The 27,064-nt window shown below is 41.5% G+C and overlaps 1 protein-coding gene across 1 annotated transcript in view; it reads left to right on the top strand.

Annotated features, from left to right (window-relative positions):
* stab2 (stabilin 2) overlaps window positions 1-27,064 on the top strand; it is a 69,405-nt gene that overhangs the window by 3,891 nt on the left and 38,450 nt on the right. The window contains exons 3-58 of the mRNA XM_034674168.1: window positions 103-218; window positions 1,961-2,046; window positions 2,320-2,386; window positions 2,485-2,580; window positions 2,900-3,022; window positions 3,250-3,446; window positions 4,659-4,786; window positions 4,876-5,009; window positions 6,729-6,808; window positions 7,016-7,165; window positions 7,261-7,404; window positions 7,519-7,581; window positions 8,635-8,751; window positions 8,824-8,877; window positions 8,975-9,055; window positions 9,602-9,754; window positions 10,316-10,375; window positions 10,494-10,592; window positions 11,444-11,530; window positions 11,762-11,873; window positions 11,962-12,142; window positions 12,357-12,450; window positions 12,588-12,746; window positions 14,325-14,420; window positions 14,499-14,591; window positions 14,677-14,724; window positions 15,330-15,463; window positions 15,661-15,763; window positions 16,019-16,096; window positions 16,204-16,293; window positions 16,384-16,491; window positions 17,055-17,186; window positions 17,277-17,405; window positions 17,523-17,585; window positions 18,705-18,803; window positions 18,924-19,119; window positions 19,243-19,338; window positions 19,462-19,519; window positions 19,785-19,858; window positions 20,723-20,848; window positions 20,967-21,040; window positions 21,167-21,238; window positions 21,340-21,459; window positions 21,557-21,601; window positions 22,209-22,295; window positions 22,430-22,585; window positions 22,707-22,835; window positions 22,935-22,994; window positions 24,310-24,486; window positions 24,682-24,771; window positions 24,849-24,995; window positions 25,277-25,336; window positions 25,422-25,545; window positions 26,323-26,472; window positions 26,543-26,647; window positions 26,780-26,887. Of these exons, the coding sequence (XP_034530059.1) occupies window positions 103-218; window positions 1,961-2,046; window positions 2,320-2,386; window positions 2,485-2,580; window positions 2,900-3,022; window positions 3,250-3,446; window positions 4,659-4,786; window positions 4,876-5,009; window positions 6,729-6,808; window positions 7,016-7,165; window positions 7,261-7,404; window positions 7,519-7,581; window positions 8,635-8,751; window positions 8,824-8,877; window positions 8,975-9,055; window positions 9,602-9,754; window positions 10,316-10,375; window positions 10,494-10,592; window positions 11,444-11,530; window positions 11,762-11,873; window positions 11,962-12,142; window positions 12,357-12,450; window positions 12,588-12,746; window positions 14,325-14,420; window positions 14,499-14,591; window positions 14,677-14,724; window positions 15,330-15,463; window positions 15,661-15,763; window positions 16,019-16,096; window positions 16,204-16,293; window positions 16,384-16,491; window positions 17,055-17,186; window positions 17,277-17,405; window positions 17,523-17,585; window positions 18,705-18,803; window positions 18,924-19,119; window positions 19,243-19,338; window positions 19,462-19,519; window positions 19,785-19,858; window positions 20,723-20,848; window positions 20,967-21,040; window positions 21,167-21,238; window positions 21,340-21,459; window positions 21,557-21,601; window positions 22,209-22,295; window positions 22,430-22,585; window positions 22,707-22,835; window positions 22,935-22,994; window positions 24,310-24,486; window positions 24,682-24,771; window positions 24,849-24,995; window positions 25,277-25,336; window positions 25,422-25,545; window positions 26,323-26,472; window positions 26,543-26,647; window positions 26,780-26,887 (6,008 nt within the window). The remainder of the gene's footprint in view (window positions 1-102; window positions 219-1,960; window positions 2,047-2,319; window positions 2,387-2,484; window positions 2,581-2,899; window positions 3,023-3,249; window positions 3,447-4,658; window positions 4,787-4,875; window positions 5,010-6,728; window positions 6,809-7,015; window positions 7,166-7,260; window positions 7,405-7,518; window positions 7,582-8,634; window positions 8,752-8,823; window positions 8,878-8,974; window positions 9,056-9,601; window positions 9,755-10,315; window positions 10,376-10,493; window positions 10,593-11,443; window positions 11,531-11,761; window positions 11,874-11,961; window positions 12,143-12,356; window positions 12,451-12,587; window positions 12,747-14,324; window positions 14,421-14,498; window positions 14,592-14,676; window positions 14,725-15,329; window positions 15,464-15,660; window positions 15,764-16,018; window positions 16,097-16,203; window positions 16,294-16,383; window positions 16,492-17,054; window positions 17,187-17,276; window positions 17,406-17,522; window positions 17,586-18,704; window positions 18,804-18,923; window positions 19,120-19,242; window positions 19,339-19,461; window positions 19,520-19,784; window positions 19,859-20,722; window positions 20,849-20,966; window positions 21,041-21,166; window positions 21,239-21,339; window positions 21,460-21,556; window positions 21,602-22,208; window positions 22,296-22,429; window positions 22,586-22,706; window positions 22,836-22,934; window positions 22,995-24,309; window positions 24,487-24,681; window positions 24,772-24,848; window positions 24,996-25,276; window positions 25,337-25,421; window positions 25,546-26,322; window positions 26,473-26,542; window positions 26,648-26,779; window positions 26,888-27,064) is intronic.

Here is a 27,064-nt window from a genome sequence, read left to right as displayed (position 1 = left end):
TGTTGATAATTTAGTAAACCTCCATGAACCACTTGGTAGTTACCACATCAGGTATTTGTATTTCCTATAATAATAGTAACTAAACCTATATTGTCTTTACAGTTATGACATCCGAACATCCAGCATGACGCTGCACATAAGCGGCTGCTCCTTCGGGTGTCAAAGAGATATGGAGGTGAAGATCTGCTGTCCTGGTTTCTGGGGTCCAGACTGCATTGGTAAGCTCAGCTTACCACATTAATAGAAAACGATAAGGGTCATCCTCTGAGGAGCAGGGACGAGGAATCAAACCTTTTTTTCAGATTGTTTGTTGTTTTAAGTATTGGTGAGGGTTTGATTTTGATCTATGGTGGAGCCAGAGAGAAGGTCAGGGTTCATCACTGTCAGTGGGTTCATACCATAGACAGTATAAATAATGGACGTAGTATCCGTGACGTCACCCATCTGTTCCTGAACGCTGTTTTGAAGACAATCAACGGCGGCAGCCATATTGGAAATGCGGTACTCAACCAGGCAGATTGTGACGTAAATGGGCAGAGTTTAAGCCTCCTAGCCAATAGCTGTGTTCCCGTCCGGGAGTCAAGTCAGTCATGTCCTTATTTGGGGAAAAATTTTTAATCTTAATATCTTAGAAAAAAAACTCACCCCTGTACAGTGTGTGCCGATAGAGAAATTAGCTAGGCAGAGCCACTCGATGTGTTGCAGTTTATAACACTTCCGCATGGGCTTCATAGTTTGAGAATGGAGTTTGCCGGTTGGTTCATCCTCTGGAGAGCAGCAACAGATTTTAATGTGATAGTCTGAATATGATCTGAGTAAAATAAACAAATAATCTACATGATAGTTAGATTATCTCTGACAATGTAAAACATGATAGAAGCTATAAACTAAAGATTTTTTTTAGGTACATTTTTATAATAATCCTTTTTTTTATTGTGTAAGAAATGTGCTTTACAAGAAGAGTGTGACCAAATGACAATAGACAGAATAATAAGTAAATGAGGCACCAATATGAACAACATAAAAAAGCGGACAAACAAAGAAGTTATAATAATAATTAAAAAAAGAGTCTAAATCCAAGGCAAAAACAAAAACAAACAAAAAACAGTCAAATAAAACAATGAATGTTTAAAAAAGAAAAATAGAACATAAATAACCTCTAAAAAGTAAGCAGTGACAAAAGGATAAATAAGATAATAATCTTATTGTGACAGGAAACCTACAGGTCATGTCCAGGTGAGCCGAGTCACATGATCGGTCTTGCAGGATGTGGATCAGTCCTGCAGGATCCAGGACTTCCTTCCTTTATGCTGATTCTCAGTCAGCGGGACAGAAAAGTGCTGATACTCAGAGAGCTGCTTTGATGGGAGGCTCTCTGGGCAAACTAAAAAATGAAGACCGCCCCTTAACTGTGGATTAAAGACAATCTGTATACAACAAAAAATTAACAAAGTAGAAAAAAAATCTAATCCAGAATACATTAGCTGTGTTAATTTATCATCAGAGCATGTACATCACTGACAGTTGTGGGTGAGAAAACCTAGACTGTTTTTGAAACCAGGCTGTGAAAATGTTTCACAAGTTATAACATGGAGCTCTATGGGGATTAACTCACTGCTAGACGCTGCCTCTAGTGGACATTTGAGGAGCTACATTTTTTGGGACTTCCATAAAGCTTTATTCTCTTAGACTGGAGGCTGACACTTGGTGTGTTATGACAGTCTGGGTCTTTGTTCTGAGAGAGGAGGAAACAGAGCTGGCTCAAAGTGATGACGAGTAGAGATCAGAGAGAGGAAGGATGATCTGTTTCCTGTCCAAAAAAACCAATGCTCCCCTGAAATGTTTCCTGTGTGTGTGTGTGTGTGTGTGTGTGTGTGTGTGTGTGTGTGTGTGTGTGTGTGTGTGTGTGTGTGTGTGTGTGTGTGTGTGTGTGTGTGTGTGTGTGTGTGTTTTTTTTTAGAGTGTCCTGACCGGGCAGACAAACCTTGCAGTGACAGAGGAACCTGCTCCGATGGTCTTGGAGGAAATGGGACCTGCAGCTGTCAGGTAACATTAAACACACACACAAAGACCCAACACAACACATAACACTGCTCCCATGATGCATTGGGAACTCTCAACTGCAAATGTTCTGTTGTTGTATCAAGTTAGGTGTCGAAGATTAAGCTGATTGTGACTGTAGATGTGTGTGTTTGTGTTTTTGTGTGCATGTATGTGTGTGTGTGTGTGTGTGTGTGTGTGTGTGTGTGTGTGTGTGTGTGTGTGTGTGTGTGTGTGTGTGTGTGTGTGTGTGTGTGTGTGTGTGTGTGATGCATTCAGGAGGGCTTTGCAGGTACTGCATGTGAGCTTTGTGCGCCTGGTCGTTATGGTCCCTCATGCAAATCAGGTACGTTTCAATAAAACTCTTTCAATTATTAGATTCTTCATATTTTACACATTAAACTTTTCCTGTTATTTTTCTGTGTGTGTGGTGTCTGTGTGCAGTGTGTTCCTGTGTGCACGGTCTATGTGATTCTGGTCTAACAGGTTCTGGTTCCTGCCTCTGCTTCTCTGGATATAAAGGCCCAAACTGTGACCAGGGTCAGTATGTGTGTTCATTTTTTCACATTCATGTTCAGTGTTAGATTCTGAGGTTTAAATTACTCATATTCTGCAGAAGTGGAGTTATTGATAAGAACAGGAATTTGAACTCACAGAATACAGGAGTTAGTGATCTGTCTGAGTCTGTTAGTTTGTTTTTGTTAAAATCTAACAGACTAAAGCAGAGGTAGAGCAGCAGCTCCTGTGACCTGTAAGTTTCGATTCTAGTTTTTAAAAGTGTAGTAGTCCTGTGTGTTACCTGTCCACTTACCTGTCATGTAACTCTGTGTGTTACCTGTCCTGTTACCTGTGTGTTCAGAGTTACCTGAGTGTTCAGCTCTCGGCTGTCAGCAGAACTCTCGCTGTATGGAAGACGCTCTGACGGGTCAGCTGATGTGTCAGTGCATGCCTGGATACCAGAAGTCTGGAGATAAGTGTCTGTGTGAGTATATCTGACTAACAACAACAACAACAACAACAAAGACAACGACAACAATAACAACAACAAAATATTAATAATAATAATAATAATAATAATAATAATAACAACAACAACAATAATAATGATATTAAACTAAAATCAGTGTAATTATCTTTCTGCCTGATTTACATTAGAGTTAATCTGACCAATCAAACGCTTGTATTGTTTTTGGACCCACTTCTCCTCAGCCATAAACCCGTGTCTTCAGCGGGTCTGTCACGTCCAAGCCTCCTGTGTCCACTCGGGTCCAAACCAGCACCTGTGTGCCTGTAACGAGGGCTACAGCGGGGACGGACAGGTCTGCATGGCCATCGACCCGTGTCAGACCAAAGAGGGAGGCTGCTCTGCAGAGTCCACAAGATGTGTCTACGACGGACCAGGAAAGGTATGAAAACACTGGGAAGGGGGTGGTCAAGGTCTAGATGAGGATCAGATAATGGATAAGAATTGGAAACAAGAACATTGTCCAGACCAAAACTAGGTTTATTAATAAAACCAGGGACAGCACACAGAGCAAGATTAGTATCAGAGGCAGGATCAGAGTCAAAATTTAAACTAGGATCAGTACTACAAATAAAAACATGGTCCAGTACAGGATCAAGACCATAACCAGAGTCAATTTTGGGCACAAAATCAGGGATCCTAATTCAAATCGAGACAGAGATCAAAATCAAGATCGAAGGCAAGATTCTGATGAAGAACAAATTAGGATTATTAACAATAGAAAGGCCAAGATAAACTGGATTTAGAACAAGATTTGGATTGCAATCTGGAGCAAGATCAAAATTAGGACCAACAGCAGGATTCTGACAAAAATTGCAAATAAGAGTATAATATTGAACAGTAGAATGAATAAAGTCAGGAGCACTATGCAGAGCAAGATCAGGATGGTAAACGGGACGAAGGACAATATTAGGACCAAAGAACAGGATGGTGATCAAGAGCAGGAACAAGATTAAGATTATTATCAGAAACAGGGAAAGGGCACAAGACAAAAATCAAGATGAGGACTAGGAATAAAAGTAGTAAAAAGATCAAGAACAGGATCAAAAGCTGCATTAGGACCAGAAACAGGATTCTGATCAAGAGCCGGAAACAAGATTAAAATACACAAAAGTCATTCTTGATAAAGAGCATGATGAAGATTCGAACAAGAGCATCAAGAACAAGATCAGAATTAAAAACAGAATTGTGACCAAGGGTACGACCTTAGTAAACATTTTTTTGAAAGGAGCAGGATCAAGATCAAAAACAGGATTAAGACCAAAAAAAAGGGATTTGGGAGTAGGGTATAAGATCCTTACTATAATATGGAGCAAAAACAAGATCATTTTCAAGATCAAGAGCGTGATTCAGAACAGGATCAATGACATTGACATTAAATGATGAGTATAGATTTAAAGTCAAGATTATGAAGAGCATCAGGAGAAGAATGTGGATCATGGAAAGGAACAAGGTTCAGGATCAGAAAGAGCATCAAGATTATCAACAGTATCAGAGTGAAGAACAGGATTAGGAGAATGTAAAGTTGAATCGATCATTGTAATACATATCATCAGAATATATTAACCCTGTGTGTACCTGCCTTGTTGTTCAGTCTCACTGTGAGTGTCTACCTGGTTTTGAACATCTGAATGAGGGCGGCTGCAGCGTGAAGGAGGCATGTCAACGGGATTCATGTCACGAACACGCCAACTGTACCACCGTGGGACCCGGACGATTTGAGTCAGTCTCTTATTCTCTGTTTCTAACCAATAAACAGGTGTTATAATAATGTATATGAGACATCTCACCTGTCCCTCTGTCTGCCTCAGGTGTACCTGTCTGGAGGGTTACTATGGTAATGGTAAAATGTGTTACGGGAACATCATTCAGCGTCTGAACAGTCTGAACACGGATCCTACAGGAGAGTGGAGGGGTCAGCTGAGCAACGCCATCGAGCTGTTCAGTGAGATGATTTATTTATTTATTTCAGATTTATTTGCAGTTTAACTTTATCTAATAAATAAATGTAGAGACAAATTGCTTTCCATCATGAAGATGTTATTTTTTATAAATCTGATTAGTTAAAGGTTAAAGGAATGAGACAGAGAGTCACCAGGTGTGGATAGGTGGACATTTTAACTTTGGACGGAGCCAGGCTAGCTGTTCCCTCTTGTTTACAGTCTTTATGCTGAGCTAAGTGCACCTTCACTCCAGCTCTGCACTGAAGTAGATTGTTTTAAAGGAGTGGCCAACGTGATATCATCCAATGGTTGGTGGCATTTTGAGTGACGCCACCATCAGTTCCCTCGCTCCTTACTAAATCCGCCCTCTGATCCATATCATAGACTGTAAATAAAATGGACAGCGTTGCTCCGCCTCTTCCAGTTGTACAGTTCTGAAGCCAAAAAATCCCCCTCCTGGGCGCAGCCATTGTGCAGCCAGAACCTGTGAAGCCACTGTAATAAGCTCCGCCCTACAGCGTGACATCACAAGACGTTGTGTCCTTTGAAGTTTCACTCTACGGCGGCTGTGAATCAAAGGAAACCTGGAAGTAAAACCCCGTTTTTTAAACTCTAATAACTAACGAAAAAGAAACTTTTCAGAAAAAAAGAGGCCTTGAACACAAAACAGTCAAATAATAACTACATATAACCACAGCATACAGATGTGAGAAACATTCGTACAACGTGTATTTATTTTTTAAAGTTTGACTGCTCCCCCATTCAAATGAATGGGAGAGACAGATTTTTTGACCTATACTGCAGCCAGCCACCAGGGGGCAGACACACTGCTGAAAGCCTCACCACCAACCACCGGAACTTCTCCCTTGGTCTTTTCCCATTGAACGGTTTTGAAACCAAAATATCCTGTTCCAGAACGCTGCCATCTTGTAAATTTTTCTGCAGCCAGAGTCTGCACAGTAGTGTTACAGTTGCCACTGTAATTTGTGTGTATCAAGCTCCGCCCTACAGCATACCGTCCTGAGGTCCTTACGGAGTTTCTCTCTATGGCAGAGGTCAATCAAAGCAACCCGGATGTAAAACCCTGTTTTTTAACCTCTAATAACTAACGAAAAAGAAACTTTTCAGAAGAAAGAGGCCTTGAACACAAAACAGTCAAATAATAACGACATATCACCACAGCATACGGATGTGAGAAATTTATTTTTTAAAGTTTGACTGCAGCCCCATTCAAATGAATGGGGGAGACAGTTTTTGACCTATACTGCAGCCAGCCACCAGGGGGAGCAGTTTTAGTGGAAGCTTCATTTCCAGCCGAGCGAGCTGCACCCCTGATCCATATATATGGTCGTTTTGTGCTAATTAATCCGCTAGCTAGGTTGGCTGGCTGCATTTGTATTTTAAAACAACTCTGATATTCATAGTGATGCAAATATGGGCTAGCTGACTCCTCAGAGAGTCTCTCTAACTTAAGTCTGAACAAGACTTTCTTTAGGTCTCAATAGTAACATTATGCTGTATTGAAGAAGACTTAAAATTATTGAGATCATAAACTCATGAGGAAACTATTAACTGAAGGAATAAATCAACTGAGAAGCAGGATTATGTCCTTACGGACTTCTAAACAATCAGACTGACTTTTAGAACCAGTGGAGATGCCCTCTGCCGGACATCAGACACATTAACGTTAACTCTTTGTTGTTCTGTTTGTTTATTTTCAGGTTCTGTGTCGTGGCCTCTGCAGAATTTGGGTCCGTTCACTCTGTTTGTCCCGACCAATAAAGGTTTCAGAGGAACTTCAGTAAGCCGTCACATATAAACCTCATGTCATTCAAAGTCTGTTCACATGCAAAGTACCAGTTGCATGCCTCTCTTCCTGTTGGCTCTCAAGGACTTTTATTTTGAAGGAGACACTCAAAGTCGAAATAGTATACACACCTGTGGGTTTAACAACTAAATATGTGACTTTAATTTGAAACTTAAGTATTTTTTTGTGTTTGTTGATCAGGTGAAGACTCTGACCTCTGACCTTTCCAAAGCAAAGTACCTGTGTAAGTTACACCTGGTTGCTGGGGTGCTGCCATTCAGCACTCTAAAGAAAACAGACGTCTTTTACACACTGACGGGAAAATCAGCTGAGACAGACACCTCAGATGGAGTAGGCTTTTTGTTTTAATTAATGATAACAAAAACTCATCTCATTATAAATCAAACAAACATCCTCCTGAGTGTCTCTCTGTGTTTCCTTTTCAGGACTCCCAGACTAAAATCCGTCTTCATGGCAGCAGGAAGAAAGGTGTGATCCTGAAGTCTGACCTGTTGGCGTCTAACGGGATGATCCACATCATCAGCAAACTGATGGACAGTGTTTCTGCCACTGTGGAAAGTGACACACAGGTATTCACATGTCACATGTTTAAAGACACAGCATGTATGTACAGTCATTGGTGTGGCAGTGTGGCCGTGTTTACATGTTTATGTGATTCATCACTTGCTTTATTTTTCTAACAGGAGAACCTGATGAAGATCGTCTCTGACTACGGAAAATTTAACATGTTCAAGTCCTTACTGGAGGTAAAATCTGTTAACCTGCAAATAAAAACCTTCACCTACACTGGAAAAAAGGCCCCTCAAAAAACAAGAAAAAAACGTATTTCAAGGTACTTTTATCTTGAAATAAGCAAAAAAATCTGCCAATAGAACAAGTGAAAACTTGCTTGTTAAGATTTCTTAAAATAAGACGTAATATTTAGAAAACTGTGATCCTAAAATTAGCAGAGAAAACTTATATTAAGCAATATTTTACCAGTATGTTAAAGCTTAGTGTCTCAGAATAAGCCAGGAATGCTAACAATTAGTATTTTTTCACTCAAAAAAAGATTTTTGCACTAATACATTTCATGTCAACTTCTTCATTTGAGATATTTCACCTTAATTTGAGTTGTATTATAGCAGCACTTCTCTAGGTTTAAGACCATCTTGTACTTGAAATAAGATTACAAAGTTTAATTTGAGCATTTTGAGATATAATGTCTTCTCATAGTGAGCTGGATATACTAATATTCAGTCATGTTGTTTTTTAGGATAAGCCAGCTGTGCTCAAAAGTAGGTGTTTCACTGTGTGCATGTAGTTTGAGGATGTATGTTTCTATCTGATTTAGAAGAAACACTGCCTGAAACTTTAACCCACCCTTAAAAAAAACCTTTTCTTTTCTTTCTTTTATCAATGGAGCTGTTTTCTGATAGATTCTCCAATAGAATGCATTTACTTAAATCAAGTAAAGTGTTTGTCTTAAATCCAGATTATCTGTCTTCTACAAATAAGATCTCAGCTTGAAAAATGTATGAAATGTAAAATAAACCTTGTTTCTTCTAAATTACAACTCAAAACTAGATCATTTCAAGATTGTTTGACTTAACAAGATATTTAAGATGCATTGTCTTAAAACAAGTCCCTCTATCTTGATCAAATGTTACTTTTTAAGTAAATTTATCTTAAATCAAGAGGGACAATTTCACTTGGTAAGATTTTGAGTTTTTGCAGTGTAACACTTTGAGTCATGTTTCATGTTTTAATATCATCCTTTTTTTAATGTATTTATTCTTATTATACTAACTCCTGAGCAGAAAGTAGACCTGGCTTCAGTCCTGGATGGTCCTGGTCCAATCACAGTCTTTGCACCCAGCAGCTCCGCCTTCGACACGATGACTGAAGGACACCTGCAGTACTTGAGCAGCGATGAGGTCAGAACCAATCATAAGCACCTATTTTTTAAAGTCAAACAGAAGGTTAAAGGTTAAACTGTGAACCTGCAGGGTCGCTACAAGCTGCTGGAGTTTCTGAGGAACCATTTGGTCGCGTCCACCACGGTGAGTACCACTCTCTGTGTACCCATAATGTTCAACTTTAATAAACATGTTTTGAATCAGACAGATCTCTGATGACGACTTCTCCCCTGATTTACAGCTTGAAGTCTTTAACGCTGTGTCCAGCCCAAGGATAGTGTCGATGGCAAATCAGGTTCTGACCATCAAGCTGTCTGAAAACGTGAGTGTGCATTCTGACACCTTCCTCTGTCTGTCCAACATTCCTGTATATGCCCTGTGAGGGTTTAAACAGTCCTTTGATGGAAAACAGCACTGTCACATAGTATAAAAGCAGTCCAAGCAAAGACAGGTTTTACTTTTCCCTTATTTCAGAGAATTCACACCTGTTTTATTTTGTAAAAGTTTGCAGGCATACGTAGAAGTGAACAGTGAACCACAGAAATAGATTACATTCAGCCCATTTTGCTCTCTATACTGACGGATTTCCCTGCAGACACCAAAGCTTGCTGATACCTGATTGTTCAATACTACTCAGACTGCAAACAGAAACCAGAACACTTCTCAGACTAAAATCCTGACCCCTGAGTACAGAGTCTAACAGATAATCTGTGGGTAGAGGTTACTACTGAAGCAAACCCACAGTGACGTGATTATGATATGATGGAAACAGAAAATGCTAAAGTAGTGCTAACACTTGATTTGATGTTATGTTACATTTATAACAAAAAAAAGAATGAAAGTGTTGGCCTTGTGTTTTTTCTTTCAGGGTCAGATAAACGTTGACGGTGCAGACGTGTTGGAGGCAGCAGTCGAAGCCAAAAATGGACGTCTGTATGTTATAAATCAAGTTTTGACTCCGCCCTCTATCCAACCTGTGCTGCCCAACAGGTGTGACTTCAACGAGACCAAAATCGTCAACGTGAGCTTTTTCCCAGATTTCATTATTTCTCCCGCAAGACAAAAGTTTAAATTAAATTAATTTGAGATTTAAAACCCCTTAAAAGATTTTAACTCAAAAAAATGACCCATACCTATAAGCTTCATCACAGGGGGAAGTTTTAAGCTTATAGCAGCATAACTAAGAGCTGATCCTAGCCTGAGCCAGCCCTAAGCTCTCTCAAGAAGGAATGTTTGAAGCCTACTCTTAAAAGCAGAGAGGGTGTCTGCCTCCCAGACCCTGACTGGTAGATGATTCCAAAGGAGAAGGGCTTTATAGCTGAAGGCTCCTCCTCCCATACTTTTGGTGACTTCAGGTACCACAAGCAGTCCTACATAATTGGAGGGTAAAGTTTCAGTGGTCTAATAGGACATTGTGAGCTCTTTAAGATATGATGCTGTCTGGTCATTAAGGGCTTTGTTACCTCTGTATGTTACAATATTATTTTTGATAATATTTCAATCTCAATAACAGGACCTGCTTATATTCAACAAGTGTATCTGTCTAAGTTTGTTGAACAACACTCTTAATGCTTTGTTCCAGGGTAATTGTATGAGCTGCTCCAAAGTCACACTGTCTCAGTGCTCGTCTGGAGTCTATGCAGTAAGACGTCTCACTCTGTTCAGTTTTTCTGAGTTTATTCTCTCACATTTTTTAGGTCTTAATTGATTAACTTTGGTGTGTGATCTGAAACATGTTCATGTCTCTGTGTGTCGATCAGGGCTCCACATACGGATGTTTTTACTCCCTGACCCTTGGCAAATCGGCCCTCAAAATCCTAGCCACAGGCTGCCGACAGCTCTGCAATGCAAATGTCACGGTAAACACACAACAATTACAGACTATTACAGATTATTATAACTGAAGGTTAGAATAGCAGATTGATATTACACATTTTAACAGATTGATTTTCAAATAAATATGATACATGAATGTTACAGAATTAATATTACAGATTATTATTACAGGTTTATGCCAGTTTATTATTGCAGGTTTCTATTACAGAATATTATTACACGTTTATTACAGATTATTATTACATGATTATGCCATCTTATTACTACAGGTTTCTATTACAGATTATTATTACTGGTTTCTATTATAGAATATTATTACATGTTTATTACAGATTATTATTACAGGTTTATGCTATATTATTATTACAGGTTTCTATTACAGATTATGATTATAGGTTTATGCCAGATTATTATTACAGGTTTCTATTACAGATTTTTATGACAGATTGATTGTAAATAAATACATATTCATATTAGGTTAACCATAATATTAAATATTAATGTTACTGAATATTAATATAGATTAATGTTGCTGATTAAAACCATATATATATCAGCTGTTTATTACAGATTTATTTCAAAGATTAGTATTATAGGTTATCGTTACAGATAATTATTAAATGTATTTTACAGATTAAGATGAAAAAAATATTATTTCAGATAAATACTACAGATGTTTATTGCAAATTAATATTAAAGATTATCATTCCATATTGATTTTACAGATGAATATTGCAGTGTGGGATGATAGTGTGTTAGAGCTGCTCAAAGAGTCTGAAAGATGTCCAAGAGTTAACGCTTGGATTAGGATTAAAATAACTTGACTTTAAGGAGGAGGTTTTCGCTGAGTCTGGGGTTTGTGTTTCTATTTTAGACACCGGGATGTTGTAAAGGTTTTTACGGTCTGGACTGCAGTCCCTGTCCAGGTGGACACCAGACACCCTGCTCAGGACACGGTCAGGTCAGATTCAACACCAACACACTCGACACCCTGTGAACAAGTTCTCAGCATTTATTTAAGAAGAGTTAGAACTCATCCAGCTTTGTTGAAGTTAAAGTTCCTTTTGTGGTCATGTTTGGAGGTTATGAGCTAAAGTATAAGACTTTAATCTAGTATCTGGATGAATTTAACGTGTTTATGCAATTGTTTGTTTGTTTTGTGTGTGTGTGTGTCTGTGTTTATTGTCTGTAGTGTCTCGATGGGATGACAGGAAGCGGATTGTGTGCCTGTGATCAGAACTTCGGAGGCTCTCGCTGTCAGTACTGCTCCTCCTCCAACAAACACGGACCAAACTGTGACAGAAGTAAGTTTCAGCCCTCTTGTCATGTCACATAATAAAGGTAGATGTGATGTAAGCTCACCTGTGTCGTACCTCACCTGTGTGTCCTCAGCGTGTCCCTGTGTCCACGGTCAGTGTGATAACAGCCCAGACTCAGGCGGTCGCTGTAAACTGGACTCCTGTCAGACAGGTTTCACTGGTCTGTTCTGTGATCGAAGGACGAAAGCGTGTGGCATTCAGGCTCAGTTCTGTCATGCACATGCGGACTGTGACTTCAGCCAGGGAACCCCCAGGTGAGTTCACCTGCAGCTCAGACCCTGTTTAAACAAACCTTTGGTTCTTTGCTTTTTTTGTGGAGCTTTACTTGTGACCTGTGAACACCTGCAGAGCTTCAACTGACCAGCAGGGGGCAGCACTAGGACACAGTCTGTTATAATTAAGGAACTGGTTTGTGTTGACTTTATCATACCAAATATGTCTGATTGTACCTGCGGTGTATGTTTCAAGGTGTGTTTGTAAACCTGGTTACCGAGGAGACGGGATCACCTGTGTGGAGTCTGACCCATGTGCCCCGCCCCTCCGAGGCGGCTGCAGTCTGAACGTTGGTTACTATTCAACTTTTAAGTCCTTTCTGCAGATTAAACAACTTCACTGACTGAGTGTTTGAAGGAGAAAACACTAACTCACTATGTGTGTGTGTATTTGTGTGTTTGCCCCCCCCCCCCGCCCCCCCCGTAGGCTAAATGTGTAAAGACAGGACCTGATTCTCACTCATGTCAGTGTCTGAGCGGGTGGAAGGAGGATGGAAATGATTGCCAACCAATCAACAACTGTGAGCGTCCTGACAGAGGAGGCTGCCACGCCAACGCCACCTGCATCTACGTTGGACCAGGACAGGTAACATCCGATTAGGTTACAATATCATATTTAAAGGTGCAGTATCTGAGAAATATGTGGGCCATCATTAAGTGACATTAAAGGGATATTTCAGTTTATTCTAAGTGGGGTCGTATGAGTTACATTGCACTAGTACTCCTGCTAGCCACAATGAGTGCCGGTGAGCTCGTCCCCTGTAATGAGAAAATTCTCAGATGACCGGCAGGCAAGCTAGGCTACAATTTTCTGCAGACGGGGACACCTCTTTCGCGTAATTTCACTAAAGTTGAGAAAATATGGTCCAGGCACTCATCACGGTGCAATTGCATGCTCTACTAGAAAAAACTGCAGCTCTTGACTCATGCAGTCAGAAACCCCCTTTGTTTTGGCACTATTTCTGGACGCACCTCGCAGACTGGTGTTCTTCCGTTACATGAGCACGGATACACGACCGATCAGCTGTTTGGATCAACAAGCACATAGCAGGATCAAGTAGCAGTATCTGTCTTTAGAGTCAATTAAACTCACTTCTCTGCAAATTTAAAAGATGGGATGTACCTGTCTTTATCCCGGCTGTTCAAACAAGCAAACCTCCTGTAAGGCAGGGAACTCTGGATGACGAGTGATGCAGACTGGAGTCGTATGTGAGCCGCTGGTATCCTCTGATTCAGAAAGGTCCTGAAGTATTGTTGTCTCCTGACAGCAGAAGCTCTCTGGGTTCACTGGCATGGCCTCATAGTTTATGCACAGGCACCACCAGATAACGTAAGATCTCTCCTGCTCACTCGTTAGCACAGAACTTTCTCCCCTCTCTTCTTCGATACATTGGGTCTGCATCTGGAGTTCTTCCTCTGTAAACTCTGGTTCATAGAGGTATCCTTTTGTGTCCACAGTAAACGGCATGTCATCGTCGCTGTCAGAATTACTCATTTTTGCAGTTTGTAGTTTTTGATCCTAAAAGTGCAGGCAGATCCAAATGGCTGATTGGCGTGTATCCGTGCTCATGCAACGGAAGAACACCTGTCTGCGAGGTGCGTCCGAAAATAGTGCCAAGACAAAGGGGGTTTCTGACTGCATGAGTCAAGAGCTGCAATTTTTTCTAGTAGAGCATGCAGTTGCACCATGATGAGTGCCTGGACCATATTTTCTCAACTTTAGCGAAATTATTCGAAAGAAGTGTCCTCGTCTGCAGAAAATTGTGGCCTAGCTTGCCGGCCAGTCATCTGAGAATTTTCTCATTAAAGGGGAAGAGCTGGAGTACTAGTGCAATGTAACTCATACGACCCCACTTAAAAAAATCTGAAATATCCTTTTAAGAGTCAAAACAGCAGTTTGTTGTAACATAGCCTGAAAAGTTGGTAAGTCCCACCCCCAATGAGACAAACAGCCACTCATAGGTTGGCACCAAGGATGGCCAATCAGATCTTAATGGAGATCCATCCCCTTTTGAAACGCTCCTGCTTAAACAAGAAGCAACTTTTTTTAACGTTTGGCACTTCACTTCCCATGATGCTCTAGTGATGATAGCAGTACATCTTGTTAGTAGTGATGTAGGTGTGAGGTGTTGATTCGTTTCCCTGTGTCCTTGTCTCCGGTCAGAGTGACTGCGTGTGTAAGTCGGGCTACAAAGGGACGGGCTGGGACTGTGAGGCTGTCAATCAGTGTGTGTCAGCTAATGGAGGCTGCCATTACCTGGTGAGGATGATGAACACTCTTCGTCATAATCACAGCTGACCACCGGGTAACACAGAGTAACCTGTTCTTGTCCTCCAGGCCAGCTGTCTCCTGCTGTCCTCAGCGTGGACGTGTGTGTGTGATGAAGGTTATGTCGGAGACGGACAGTTGTGTTACGGCACGGTCAGACAGGTGAGAGTGAACAGGTAAACTGAGAGGTAACTTTGATCACACACTGTGTTTCTCTATCTTCACTTTGTGTTTGTGATGCCTTCAGGAACTGTTGGTTCTGCCTGACACCACAGAGTTCTTAGCGTGGACCACTGTGAGTATTACACCTGACAGGTATACACACAAGATACATAATGAGCTCTAAAACAAAACACATGACAGGTGCACACCCAACACACATTGTTGTTCTGTTGTTGTTGTTGTTGTTGTTGTTGCTGTTGCTGTTGCTGTTGTCAATGTTGTTTGGTTGTTCTTGTGTGTTGTTTTGTCATTGTTGTTGTGATATGTGTTACTGTGTTGTATTGTGCCGTTGTTGATTTTTCATTGTTGTGTTATTATGTTGTTGTTGTTATTGAGTTTATTGTCATCATAGTTGCTGCAGTTGTTGTTGTTTCATTGTTTTGTTGTTGTGTTGTGTGTATTTTTTTTGTTACTATTGTGTGTTGTTACTGTTGTGTAACGATGTGTTGCTGTTTGTTGTTTTGTTGATGTGTGTCATTTTGTTTATGTGTCTTGTTGTTGTTACATTGTTGAATTGTTTATTGCATGGTTGTAATTGTGTTATTAAGCTTGTGATGTGATGCGTTGTTGTGTAGAGTTGTGTTATTGTTGTGCTCGGCTGTTGTTTGTTGTAAGTGTTGTGTTGTTGTTGTGGGTTGTTGTATCTTTGTGTAACTGTGTTATTGTGTTGTTTGATAGGACTCCGGTCTGTCCTGGTCTCTGTCAGACCAGAACCTGACCCTGCTGGTCCCATCCTCAGAGGCTGTCTCTAAAATGTCCTCAGAGGACAGAGACTTCTGGACTATGAAGGGGAACCTGCCAAGTCTCATCAGGTGGTTTCATCTCACCTGAAATTCTCTCACGTTAATGCGGACTCAATCTTTGAAATGTTAAATATTAACGAATGTGCAGCCAGAGTTTTTCACTTTAAGCTAAACGTGTCCTGGAAGTCTCTGGACTAAATTTAGTTTCAGAGTACTGAAATGTGTAACGGTTTTTACCTTTCCCCCCCTTGTCCTCTGTGTCACAGAAATCACATGATCGCAGGTGTGTATCCATTATCCAACCTTGGCAGCCTCTCCTCGGTCACCTCCCACCTCAAGACCACACTTCCTGTTTCAACAACCAATGAGGTGAGCTCTCAGAGGGGCGAGATGACTAACATAAGTTTTAAAATAAAATACCCAATCATCCTCTGACACAGGTGACTTCAACACTTATTTCATTTTCAGGCTACATGTGTTTATTTATCAAATCTCTTTATTATGTTAGACAACACTCTGCTATATGTAACAATAAATAATTTTAGTTTACTTCAAACCCTGTAGGACATATTTAAGTGTTGAATGAAGGCGTTCAGGTGACCTAAGTGTGTTTAATTTTCTCAGCTCACCGCAGTCGGAGGAGCGACCATTACCACATCCAACATAGCATGCACCAATGGGCTAATCCATATCATTGACAAGGTACAATCATGGTCGTGCTATATGCTCACACTGCCAATAATACTGACAGTGCTAAAGATGCCATGACACCTTTGTTACTTTATTTAACAGCTTTGTCCTGTCTGCAGGTTTTGGTTCCTGACAGGAAGCTGAGTGAAGGTCTTCTGGCGACTCTCGCTCTGAGGCCAGACTTCTCTCTGTTCAGATCTTACCTCATTGTACGGATACACGCTCACATGCACACACATCCTGTAGACAATCATAAATGTGTCTGCTCAGTGCTCTTATTAATTGTTTTTTTCTTTCAGAATTACAACCTGACCGATGAGATCGAACAGTCAGACGGGTTCACTGTGTTCGCTCCAACAAACGCTGCCATCTCTGATTATCTGAAGGAAACGTCTGCTGCCGTCATGGTACACCTCAGTTGTTGTTTTTTTAAGCTATATTTTTTGGGCTTTTACACCTTTGTTATAGAGGAGATGACAGTGGATAGTAAAGGAGACAGGGAGAGAGTGGGGGGACTGACATGCAGGAAACAGGACGCAGGCTGGATTCGAACCCGGCCCACTGCTTCATGGGCACGCAACTTAACCATTAGGCTAGGTCTGCGCCCACACTTTAGTTTAAATGAACTTTTAATGTGGATGTAAACTGAAAACAGTGATTGAGCTGGAAAATTATTGTCCATGTAGGAATGTGTCCCACTCCAAGAACAGACCTGTTATATTCACAAAAAGGAAAACAAGGAATTACTGAAATACAGAAAAGTTTAGACAATAAGAGCTTCCTTCATGTTGTATGAATCAACCACAAACACATTCACAACATCACACTATCACAAAGTCACAAAGTCACACAGTCAGTAGTTGAGTAATTTCCCTCATTGGTTTGTAACTTTTCAGAATAGTCGCAGTGCTGACTAATCAAAACAGTTCATATCCCTGTTATGAAATCTGTGCTTTTATTTTGAAAACAGGATTTGAACACCACTCGTTACCATGTGGTGGCGTCAGAGCGTCTGTTAAAGACTGATCTGCAGCCTGGAGGGTACAAAGAGACGCTGCTCGGGTTCTCCTTCCAGCTGAGCTTCTTCACCCGAGATGGGAAGGTCTGATCACACGATCACATGATGTAATGACCATCTGATCACATGACTGTCTGAGGTCAGCAATTCAAACTGAATGTGTTTTTCCTCCAGCTATTTGTGAATGACGCTCAGATGAACTCGTCTAATCTGCTGAGCGGTAATGGAGTGATTCATGGACTGTCCTCCGTCCTCCGGATCAACAGGAACCGCTGTGACCAGGCCAAGTACCTGAAAGTCATGGTAACCTCTTCGATACATGAGTCAATCAAACAATCAATCCACAGACAGTAAGCAGAGTGAAATTATTAAAACTGATCAGCTGATTGATAACTGTGTGTTTGTATCTCTCCTCCTCAGGGAAGCTGTGTGGACTGTGTGTTCCCTCAGAGCAAAATCTGTCCCAACGACACCGTGCAGGATGTAAGACTTTAAACGCAACATCGACCACAACATTACTGTTCCTCCAACAACAGACGACACGTTCATTACACATATCATGACTTATAATAAGATATATAATATTAAATATAGTGATAAAACACTGATCAGACATGGCCTCCATTTCCACTGTTATGCCGACAACATCCAGCTTTACATTTCAACCACATCTATCACCGCTGCTTCCCGAGCCACCCTCACAAACTGCCTCACTGAAATAAACTCCTGGATGCAAACAAACTTCCTCAAACTCAATTGTAATAAATCAGAAATTCTTATCATAGGCCCTAAATCCCTCACTTCCACCTGCCCGGACTTCTCACTCACTATTGATGAATCCATTGTTTCAGCATCCACCCACATCCGTAACCTTGGTATCATCTTTGATCAGTCCCTCAACTTTCAACAACACATTAACAATATTTCAAAAACCGCTTTCTTCCACCTCAAAAACATTGCCCGTCTCCGCCCCTCCTTTTCCTTCACTGCTGCTGAAACTCTCATCCATACCTTCATCACCTCAGGACTCGACTATTGCAATACCATCCTCTACGGTTCACCCAACACCCTCCTCAACAAATTACAATACATTCAAAACTCACCCCAGTCCTCCAGAACCTCCATTGGCTTCCCATCACCTCCAGAATACAGTACAAGATCCCTCCTCATCACCTACAAAGCCCTCCATAACCTAGCTCCCTCCTACCTCACCGACCTTCTGCAACCATACAATCCCTCCCGCAACCTCCGCTCCACCAATGCCAACCTCCTCACCCCTCTCGCCAAACCACAGCACAGAACCTGGGGGGACAGGGCTTTCTCTGTCACTGCCCCCACCCTCTGGAACTCTCTCCCCCAACACCTCAGATTCTTTCCCTCACTCACCAAATTCAAATCCGGGCTCAAAACCCACCTATTTAAAAAGGCTTTTAACATATAACTGATGGATTTTTGTTTTGATTTGTTTTGTTGTTTTCCATTGCTTTTCTATTGTATAATTTATTTTCTTCTAAAGTGTCTTGGATAATCTTTTAAAGTGCTTTTATAAATAAAATGTATTATTACTATTACCATTATTATTATTATGTGTGTTCACTGCAGATGTCAGTGAGGAGGAGGAAGTGTATGCAGGAGCGAATGTTTGAAGATGAGCGGCTGCTGACGATCGGCTGCAGAGCCACCTGCCTGCACAGGATCATCGTACGTCCTCCCCTCTTTCTGTCAGATATATTTATTTAATATATATATATTTTATTTAATCATTATTATGATGACAGAATATCTCTCCTGATGTTAATACAAACACTCTCTGTGTCTCAGGAGCGATCGTGTTGTGAAGGGTTTTTCGGCGCGCACTGTGAACCGTGTCCTGGGCTGAATGGTCAGGCCTGCTCCGGTAATGGACGCTGTGAGGACGGGACGAAGGGGTCCGGGGTGTGTCAGTGCCTCAAAGGTTTCAGTGGGACGGCCTGTGAGAGTTGTGTGGACGGGAAATATGGAGTCCACTGTGACCAGGGTACACACACTGCATAAGAACACACACACAGCACACAATATGTATACAAATACGTCTGTCTCTCCGTCTCACCCTGTCTCTCACACTATCTCTCACTCGGTCTCACTCTCTGCGTCTCTGCAGACTGTCGTTGTAAAAATGGACGCTGTAATGAGGGACTGAAAGGTGACGGGACATGCATCTGTGACGTTGGTTGGAGAGGCATCCTCTGCGATGAGAGTAAGATGACAAACAGGAAGTATTTTTGTTTACAGTGAAGCTGAGACTCAGACAGGAGAACAATTTAAACATAGTTCATTTAGTCTTACAGACAGTGTGTGTGTGTGTTTGTTCTTGTTTCAGAGATTGAATCTAAAGCTGATGAGCTGTGTGGATCAGTCAGATGTCACACCAGTGGAAAGTCAGTCAACACAAACATTAACACGCGTTAAATGTGCATTTGATTGTTTGTTTGTTTGTTTGTTTTGAAGTCAAAAACCGTCTGACATTAAGATTGAACAGATTTCAAGCAGGATAAAGGTTGTTGTCTTAAAATGTTTAGTCCATGGTGTTCTCTCTGTTTGTACCAAACATGGCAAACTAAAACACTGCAGATTATGATGTGTATAAATTAGGGCTGTGGACTGTGTCTCAGAATGTTCGTCACATTTCTTCTCTTCTATCAGCTGTTTGATCGGAGCGACCGGTCCTTGGTGTTCCTGCGCTGCTGGGTTTGAAGGAAACGGAACTTCCTGTCAAGGTAACTAAACAACTGAGCCTCAGGTGATCCACACACACCTGAACCTGATTACCTGGGTCCAGTTTTTCAAAAACTTTAATCTGGATTAAAATGATCCAGATTTTGTAATCCCTTTTTTTGCTATCCCTGATAAAAGTGATCTTGTAGATTTTGTCCTGGTTTTTTAAAGGCTTTTCAGGATCATTCTGATCCAGATACCACAAGATCAGGATTACAGAATCTAGATTTGCAGTCTTTCAATAGGCCAGCATCTGTTGGTCAAGTAATACATTTCATTAACATGGTATGTATATTAAATGTCTCATTGGGATAAAAAAATAAAGTCAAACTAAATACTTTTTTGTTCGCATACTCGTGTTTCTATTGATCAAAAGAAAAATAATGGTTCACTATAACTCCTCGCATTGACCGTCCAGCTGCTTCATCTGGTTGCAGTGCTGCCTTCAACACCCTATTCAATCGTTCAGCTGTGCTCCTAGTTCTTCCATGAGCGCAGTTAATGCAAGTATTGAATAAAAGAATGTTTAAATATGTCTCATGTGTCCTACATGTCTCTACATCCACCTTGAATCCACCTTTCCAGTGGGATCAGGATAATCCTGATTTTTAGCATCAACCCTATCCTAATCTTCACCTTAGCATTTTGAAACACCCAAAATCAACATTTGATGTGGATTCTGGGCAGGATTGGATTACCAAATCCATATCCCACTTTTGTAGGATCAGGATTTGGTAATCTGCTTTTGAAATACCCAATTTTGAGATTTAATCCTATCCAGATCATTCTGATCCAGATTAAAGTTTTTGAACTTTACAAGTTTCTGCCTTAGAACACCTTAGAACTATTTCTTTGTGTCTGTGTAGCCATAGATCCGTGTGCAGTGAGTAACGGCGGTTGCAGTCCAACCGCAGTGTGTAAAAGGACGTCACCTGGCCTCAGAGAGTGTGTGTGTGACACTGGCTACCATGGGGATGGATTGGTGTGTGTCGGTATGTTCCCTGTTTTTATTTTTGTTGTGTGTGAAATCTTAAAAAAGGGAATGGATAACATTTTAAAACCCAAAAATTTGAGGTAAGAATAAAAAGATGTTTGTGTTTCCCCACACAGAAATAAATCCCTGTTTGGAAGGAAATGGTGGTTGCGATGCCAACGCAGAGTGCATTCACGTGGGACCAAACAGAGTAAAAAATGACTGTTTTTGGTCTCTGATTGTATTTTAGTATCTATTATTTGATTGTTCCATAATTGTGTTATTATACTATGTGTTCAAAATTAACACAGTGGGGCTTTTATTGCTGTGGTTACAGACTTCCTGTGCCTGCAGAGATGGCTACTCAGGTAACGGTCAGGACTGCAAGATGATCAACCTGTGTCGAAAGGTGAGTTCAAATACAGCCGGATACTGTAAACACAGTAACACACTAGAACACAGATCAATCAGTTTCTGTGTTACTGATTTGGGAGCTGTTTATATTTCCAGAAAAACGGTGGCTGTCACGAGAATGCCTGGTGCAACATGACGGGTCCAGGTGTTCGTACTTGCAAGTGTAACAGCAACTTAATCGGAGACGGACTCACCTGCAGGGGCACTGTGGGGAAGGTGAGCTGTAGGATAGACTCCACCCACTCAGGTTGAAGAGAGGGTAATAATCATCAATATAACATTTTTTTTTTTTTGTTACCATTTATCTCTGCAGGAGATCCTGAAGAGGAAGCTCAGAGACTTCTACATGGGACTGATGGTGAGTCACACTCAAGCAGCAACCTCCAGTCTAAAAATATGAGTCAATGCGTAAGTGCTAAAAACTGCAGTTCATCAAGGATCCGCTTGAGGCTGGCTCCGGAAGTACCAGAAACCACATACACACAAATTCAAAAAAGCTGATCTTTACAGCAGAAATAAACATTTTTACAGTCTGGTACAAAAGACAAGTGTAGTCTGGATAGCTCATTTCTTGATCGGCACACACTGTAGAGGGGGTGAATTTTTTTCTAACGCGTCAATTTTGAAGATATTGAGATTACTAGTCTTCCAATGAGAAGCACAGCTGAGTGGATTGACAGGCGGGAACACCATAGCTGTTGGTTGGGAGGCTCAAAGCCCGCCTCTTTACGTCACAATCGCTCAACAGCAGCAATATGGCTGCCACCGACAATTGGCCTCAAAACAGCGCTTCAGAAACAGATGGGTGACGTCACGGATACTACGTCCATGTTTCATATAGTCTATGGTTCACCTTCACACATTCAGGCATGAACCTGTTCATCCTTCTGTAAATCTAAATGGTCACGCTGTCGTCCCCTACAGGAGGAAACTACCCTAACTGTCTCTTTAAATTTCTTATTCAGGTGACTGAAATTTCTCTGAAAGGTCGCGGCCCGTTCACCGTGTTTGTCCCTTCGGCCAACGCATTCAACTCAGAGAAACGAGGCAAGGTGGGTCGCCCACTTCCTGTTTCAGATCACATGATTCTGCAAAAGTTTGACTCCTAGGCCATGTCAGAAACATGTGAAGAAGTTTTTACCTGACGTATAACTTTTTATTTATTTGTTGATGTTTTTGATTTCAGTTAAAAGTTGTATCATCAGAAAGCCATAAACAAGAATTTGCCGCCATCATGCGTAGCCACATCGTCATGTGTCACACTCTGCTGCTCCCCGACCTGAGCCAACCACGAAACCTGACAACTCTGTCCGGACTCGTCCTGACCACCAGGTCAAACCAGGTGATCAATCAGAGAGCAGGACTGAGTGACTTATGGAACCTTCAAATTATTCAATGTGTGTCTCTGTTTCTCTGGATATGGGGTTAAAGAGTGGATGTGTTTGTTTGTTGGACGTTTTCAGGGCAGCGTCTTCATCAACGAGGCCAATGTGACGTACGGCCATGGAGTTAGCACCAATGGCATCTTCTACGAGATCGACAGGATTCTCTTTCCTCCAAAAAATGACAAAATACAAGTACCAGATGTTCCTGTGAGTCAAGAATACAGTTTCTGATGGATGGATGGATCCAAATGATTGATTTCACTTCAGAATCATCTGATCAAAGTTTTCCTATTTTATTGATCTCAGATGAACCTGAGTCAAGTGGCAGATCTTCATGGTTACAAATCCTTCTACAGGCTGCTGGAGGTAAGATGATCAGACTTTTATTTTGAAAAGACTAAATTACAAGAGCTGATGAAAATATGAAGTGTGCTGGGTTCATATTCAGATAATTTTATTAAGCATCTGAACAAACTGTAAACCTTGAGGGGATCTTAGGGATAGAGACAGAGTCTGGGTGATCTTACTGTGAAACTTCACATTCAGTTTGTGTAGTTCTCACTCGTCTCTGAGGACTTTAAAGACCTGCGCCAACATGAGTTTCAGACAAACAGAATGAAACAGAATCCAGGATGGTCAGATCCTAAACTGACCTTCATTCCAAAGTCTATCTTTAGTGTGATTTGTTCTATACAGTGAAACTGAGACTCAGCAGAGACAGATGTACAGGCACTCCACAGCTGAAACAGAACACTGGTAGTTAGTTGATGTCCTTCAGAGAAATCCTTGTACTGATCCTAGCTGACAGGTCATCAAACTGGGCACTCCTCAGCATCGGGTAGCTCTTCCAAATATTCTGCAGGTGAAATGTATCTGTCCCTGTCTCCCGTCTCTGCACCGATCCCACTTTTTAGGTCCCGATGACGATATCCATACCTGGGCTTTGGTATCTGCTGATACTGATACTAGCCGATCCAATCCCGGTATTGATTTGACAATCTCTATTACTTATTGGGAGGATAGAATCATGTTTTGGAAACTTCAGGCTTTTCTGACTTTGTCGGAACAACTAAATCCAATAACCTGTCACTTTTCTCACACTTTGAATCCACTAATAGAAGGTTTCTTCCTTCTTTGCAGTAGGCTACAGCTGACGTAAACTTCTTCCTTTTGGGCTTCCATTATATTTTTCAGCGCGACTGCCATCCGTCGAAACATTACCGCTGCACATGTTGCAAGTTTCCAGCGTAGTTGTTAGCAAAAGAAGCGTGACATGCACCTAAACTGCAGACCCTATGTAGTTATCCTCCATCATGCTCCACCAGGCAAAATTGCACAGACCGTCCGGCGCTGATGACCTAGGAGACGCACATGGTTGTTATAAACACAGAAAAGCATAGAACTGAGATGAATAGATCTGCCATATGGATCAGAACTATATATCGGCCCTTTGTCACCGATATCCGATCTAGCTTTTTGAGTTCGATCTAGCCGATATCCGATACCAGGATCGGATCGGTGCATCCCTATGCAGGACATCCCAGTACTCTGTGATCCATGACTCTGACATTTTACCACCGAGCTGCAGAGCCACAAACAGCCAGTCTTGGGTCTGATGGGAATCGAACACATGTTGAAAGTTAACATGTGTCCTGAGTCACTTTGATGTTCAATTTCTCAGGACTCAGGTGTGATGGACTTGGTGAACAACGCCTTGAACCAGCCGGTGACTGTCTTCCTGCCCTCAGACAGCGTCATGGCTTCTCTGCCACAGGAGCAGAGGGACTTCCTGTTCCACAAAGACAACAAAGCTCAGCTGCTGGAGTACTTGAAGTTCCACATTCTACGGGTCAATAAGGTGAGAAATCTGGACTTAACTTACTCAAAATATACTTTTATGCACAGACAGAGGAGGGAGGTCAGATGAACCCTCTTGGAAGTTTCAATGTTGGGGATGATTTATGATTCCGATGTGTTTGTGTGCTCAGCCACCAGGGGGCACTCCTTACTGTCACGACTCTTCTGTCTAAACAACGTCTCTCCATCTTTTCAGGTCTACGCTGAAGGTCTGATCCACATGGACTCGGCTCCGACTCTGCAGGGTTCCTCGCTGTCCTTCAGCTGTGGGGGGACAGACAACATCGTAAGCACAGGAGGGAAAAATTTACACACCAAATATGAAGAGTTGTCTTGATGATGTGGTTGTTTCTGTGCACACAGGGAGAAGTGTTTGTCAATGATGGAAAGTGCCGGATCGTTCAGAGACACCTTGGGTTCAACGGTGGGATCGCATACGGGATCGACTGCCTGCTGACTCCGCCCAGCCTCGGAGGACACTGCGCCCAACAAACGACTCTCGACCTTGAGGTGATTCCTTAATGTGTAGATTAAGTCCCACAGAGAACAACTGAAGCAAGCCGACACTTTTAAAAGACAGAACAAATCAAACGTCAAGTTGGCTCAGAGGAGACTCATCAAACAAAGAAGTTATTCATTGTGCTTGATGCTTTTTCAAAATAAACTGTAAAGGACATTTTATTCTGAAAATGTTGGAAATATCTGCTTCTGATGATGTTTGCTATAATAAGCATTAAAAAAAAGGGAACATTTAAACCTTAAATCATTTCCTCTTTCTTCTTCTGTGGTAGTTGACCTGTGGACAGTGCTCCCACCCCGCTTCACGCTGTCCAAAAGGAGCCAAACTAAAGGTCAGAGTAATCATCTGTTTTCAGTATACCAGCTCTGTACATCAGATATCCGTCTGTCTGATGTGTGTCTTTCTTTCGTCTTCAGGAGATTGCGAAGTGCGACCTGCCGATGGTATATGTAACAAAGAACTCTGGGTGTCGCTCCGTCTGCACTGTCAGCTTCTTGAAGCCAAAGTGTTGTCAGGGTTACTATGGACGGGACTGTCTGGGTGAGAGGACAAAATAAAAATAAGCATGTCTACAACACATCTATGATGTGTCCATAACATGCCCACAAATGTAACATGTCGGTAACATGTTCACAACTTGTCCACAAGACATCTAAGACATGTTGGCAGAACCTCCTCAATATGTCCACAACATGTCTACAATGTGTCAGCAACAAGTTCAATACATGCGATCAATAACACACATTTACAACACATCCACATCATGTCAGTAACACATCCACAACATGTCAATAACACACCCACAACATGTCAATAACACACCCACAACATGTCAATAAAGTGTACACAAAAAGTCAATAACATCTCCACAACATGTCAATAACATGTACAAAAATGACAATAACACATCCACAACATGTCAATAACATGTACACAACATGTCAATAACACCCACAACATGTCAATAACATGTACACAACATGTCAATAACACCCACAACATGTCAATAACATGTACACAACATGTCAATAACATGTACACAACATGTCAATAACACCCACAACGTGTCAATAACATGTACACAAAATGTCAGTAACATGGACGCAGCATGTCCACAATACATCAATAACATGTGAATAACACATCCACAACATGTCAGTAAAAGGTCCACAACACATCTTCAACATGTCAATAACATGTCAATAACATGTACACAACATATTACTTAGATTTGATGAATAACTGAAGGACCGGCTGACATGAAGGACACTAAAAGTTGATCTTGATGACTCACACCCCCTTCATCTCTCTGTTCAGCCTGTCCAGGCAGCAGCAGCTCTCCCTGCAGTAACCGGGGCAAGTGTGATGATGGTCACCTTGGTAACGGCACATGTACCTGTGAGGTTGGTTTTGGGGGCGTGGCCTGTGAACGGTGCAGTGACGGGTTCTATGGCGGTAGCTGTAAAGGTGAGCAGCAGTGACACAATTTCCTCTTGGTGTCTCTGTGGTTTCTGACTGTTTGTTTCCTGTTTCTCAGCCTGTATCTGTTCAGAACACGGGTCATGTGACCAGGGCCGTAAAGGTACAGGTGCGTGTTTCTGTGAGGCGGGCTGGACTGGAGGGAGTTGTGAGACGCCACAAGGTGCGTTCAAGAGGATCCTCCTCTGCAACCTAGTCATGTGTCCATCAGTAAAAAATACCTGAGCTTTGTGTGTCCACTCCCGGTCTGATGTGTGTGTGTTTTTGTTTGCTTGTCTGTATGTGTGTCCTGTAGCTGAGGTACTGGAGTGTTCTCCGTCCTGTTCGCCAAAGGCTGTTTGTCAGCAAAATAACACATGTGTGTGTCGGCCATTTTATGAAGGAGATGGTTTCACCTGTACAGGTAAACACAGGCATTAAACACATGTAAACACAAGCATTAAACACATGTAAACACAAGCATTAAACACAGGTGAGTGTGAGCATTTTTAACACGAATCCATAGATTTTTAGTTTTTAAAAGATATTCAGAGTTTTTAATGTATTTATTGAAAACGTATCACTAAATAATATTTGATAA

This window comes from Notolabrus celidotus, chromosome 21 (genome assembly GCF_009762535.1).
Source record: "Notolabrus celidotus isolate fNotCel1 chromosome 21, fNotCel1.pri, whole genome shotgun sequence".
Classification (NCBI taxonomy): Eukaryota; Metazoa; Chordata; class Actinopteri; order Labriformes; family Labridae; genus Notolabrus; species Notolabrus celidotus.
The sequence above is the reverse complement of the archived record's forward strand: the minus strand, read 5'-3'. Positions and strand labels throughout refer to the sequence as shown.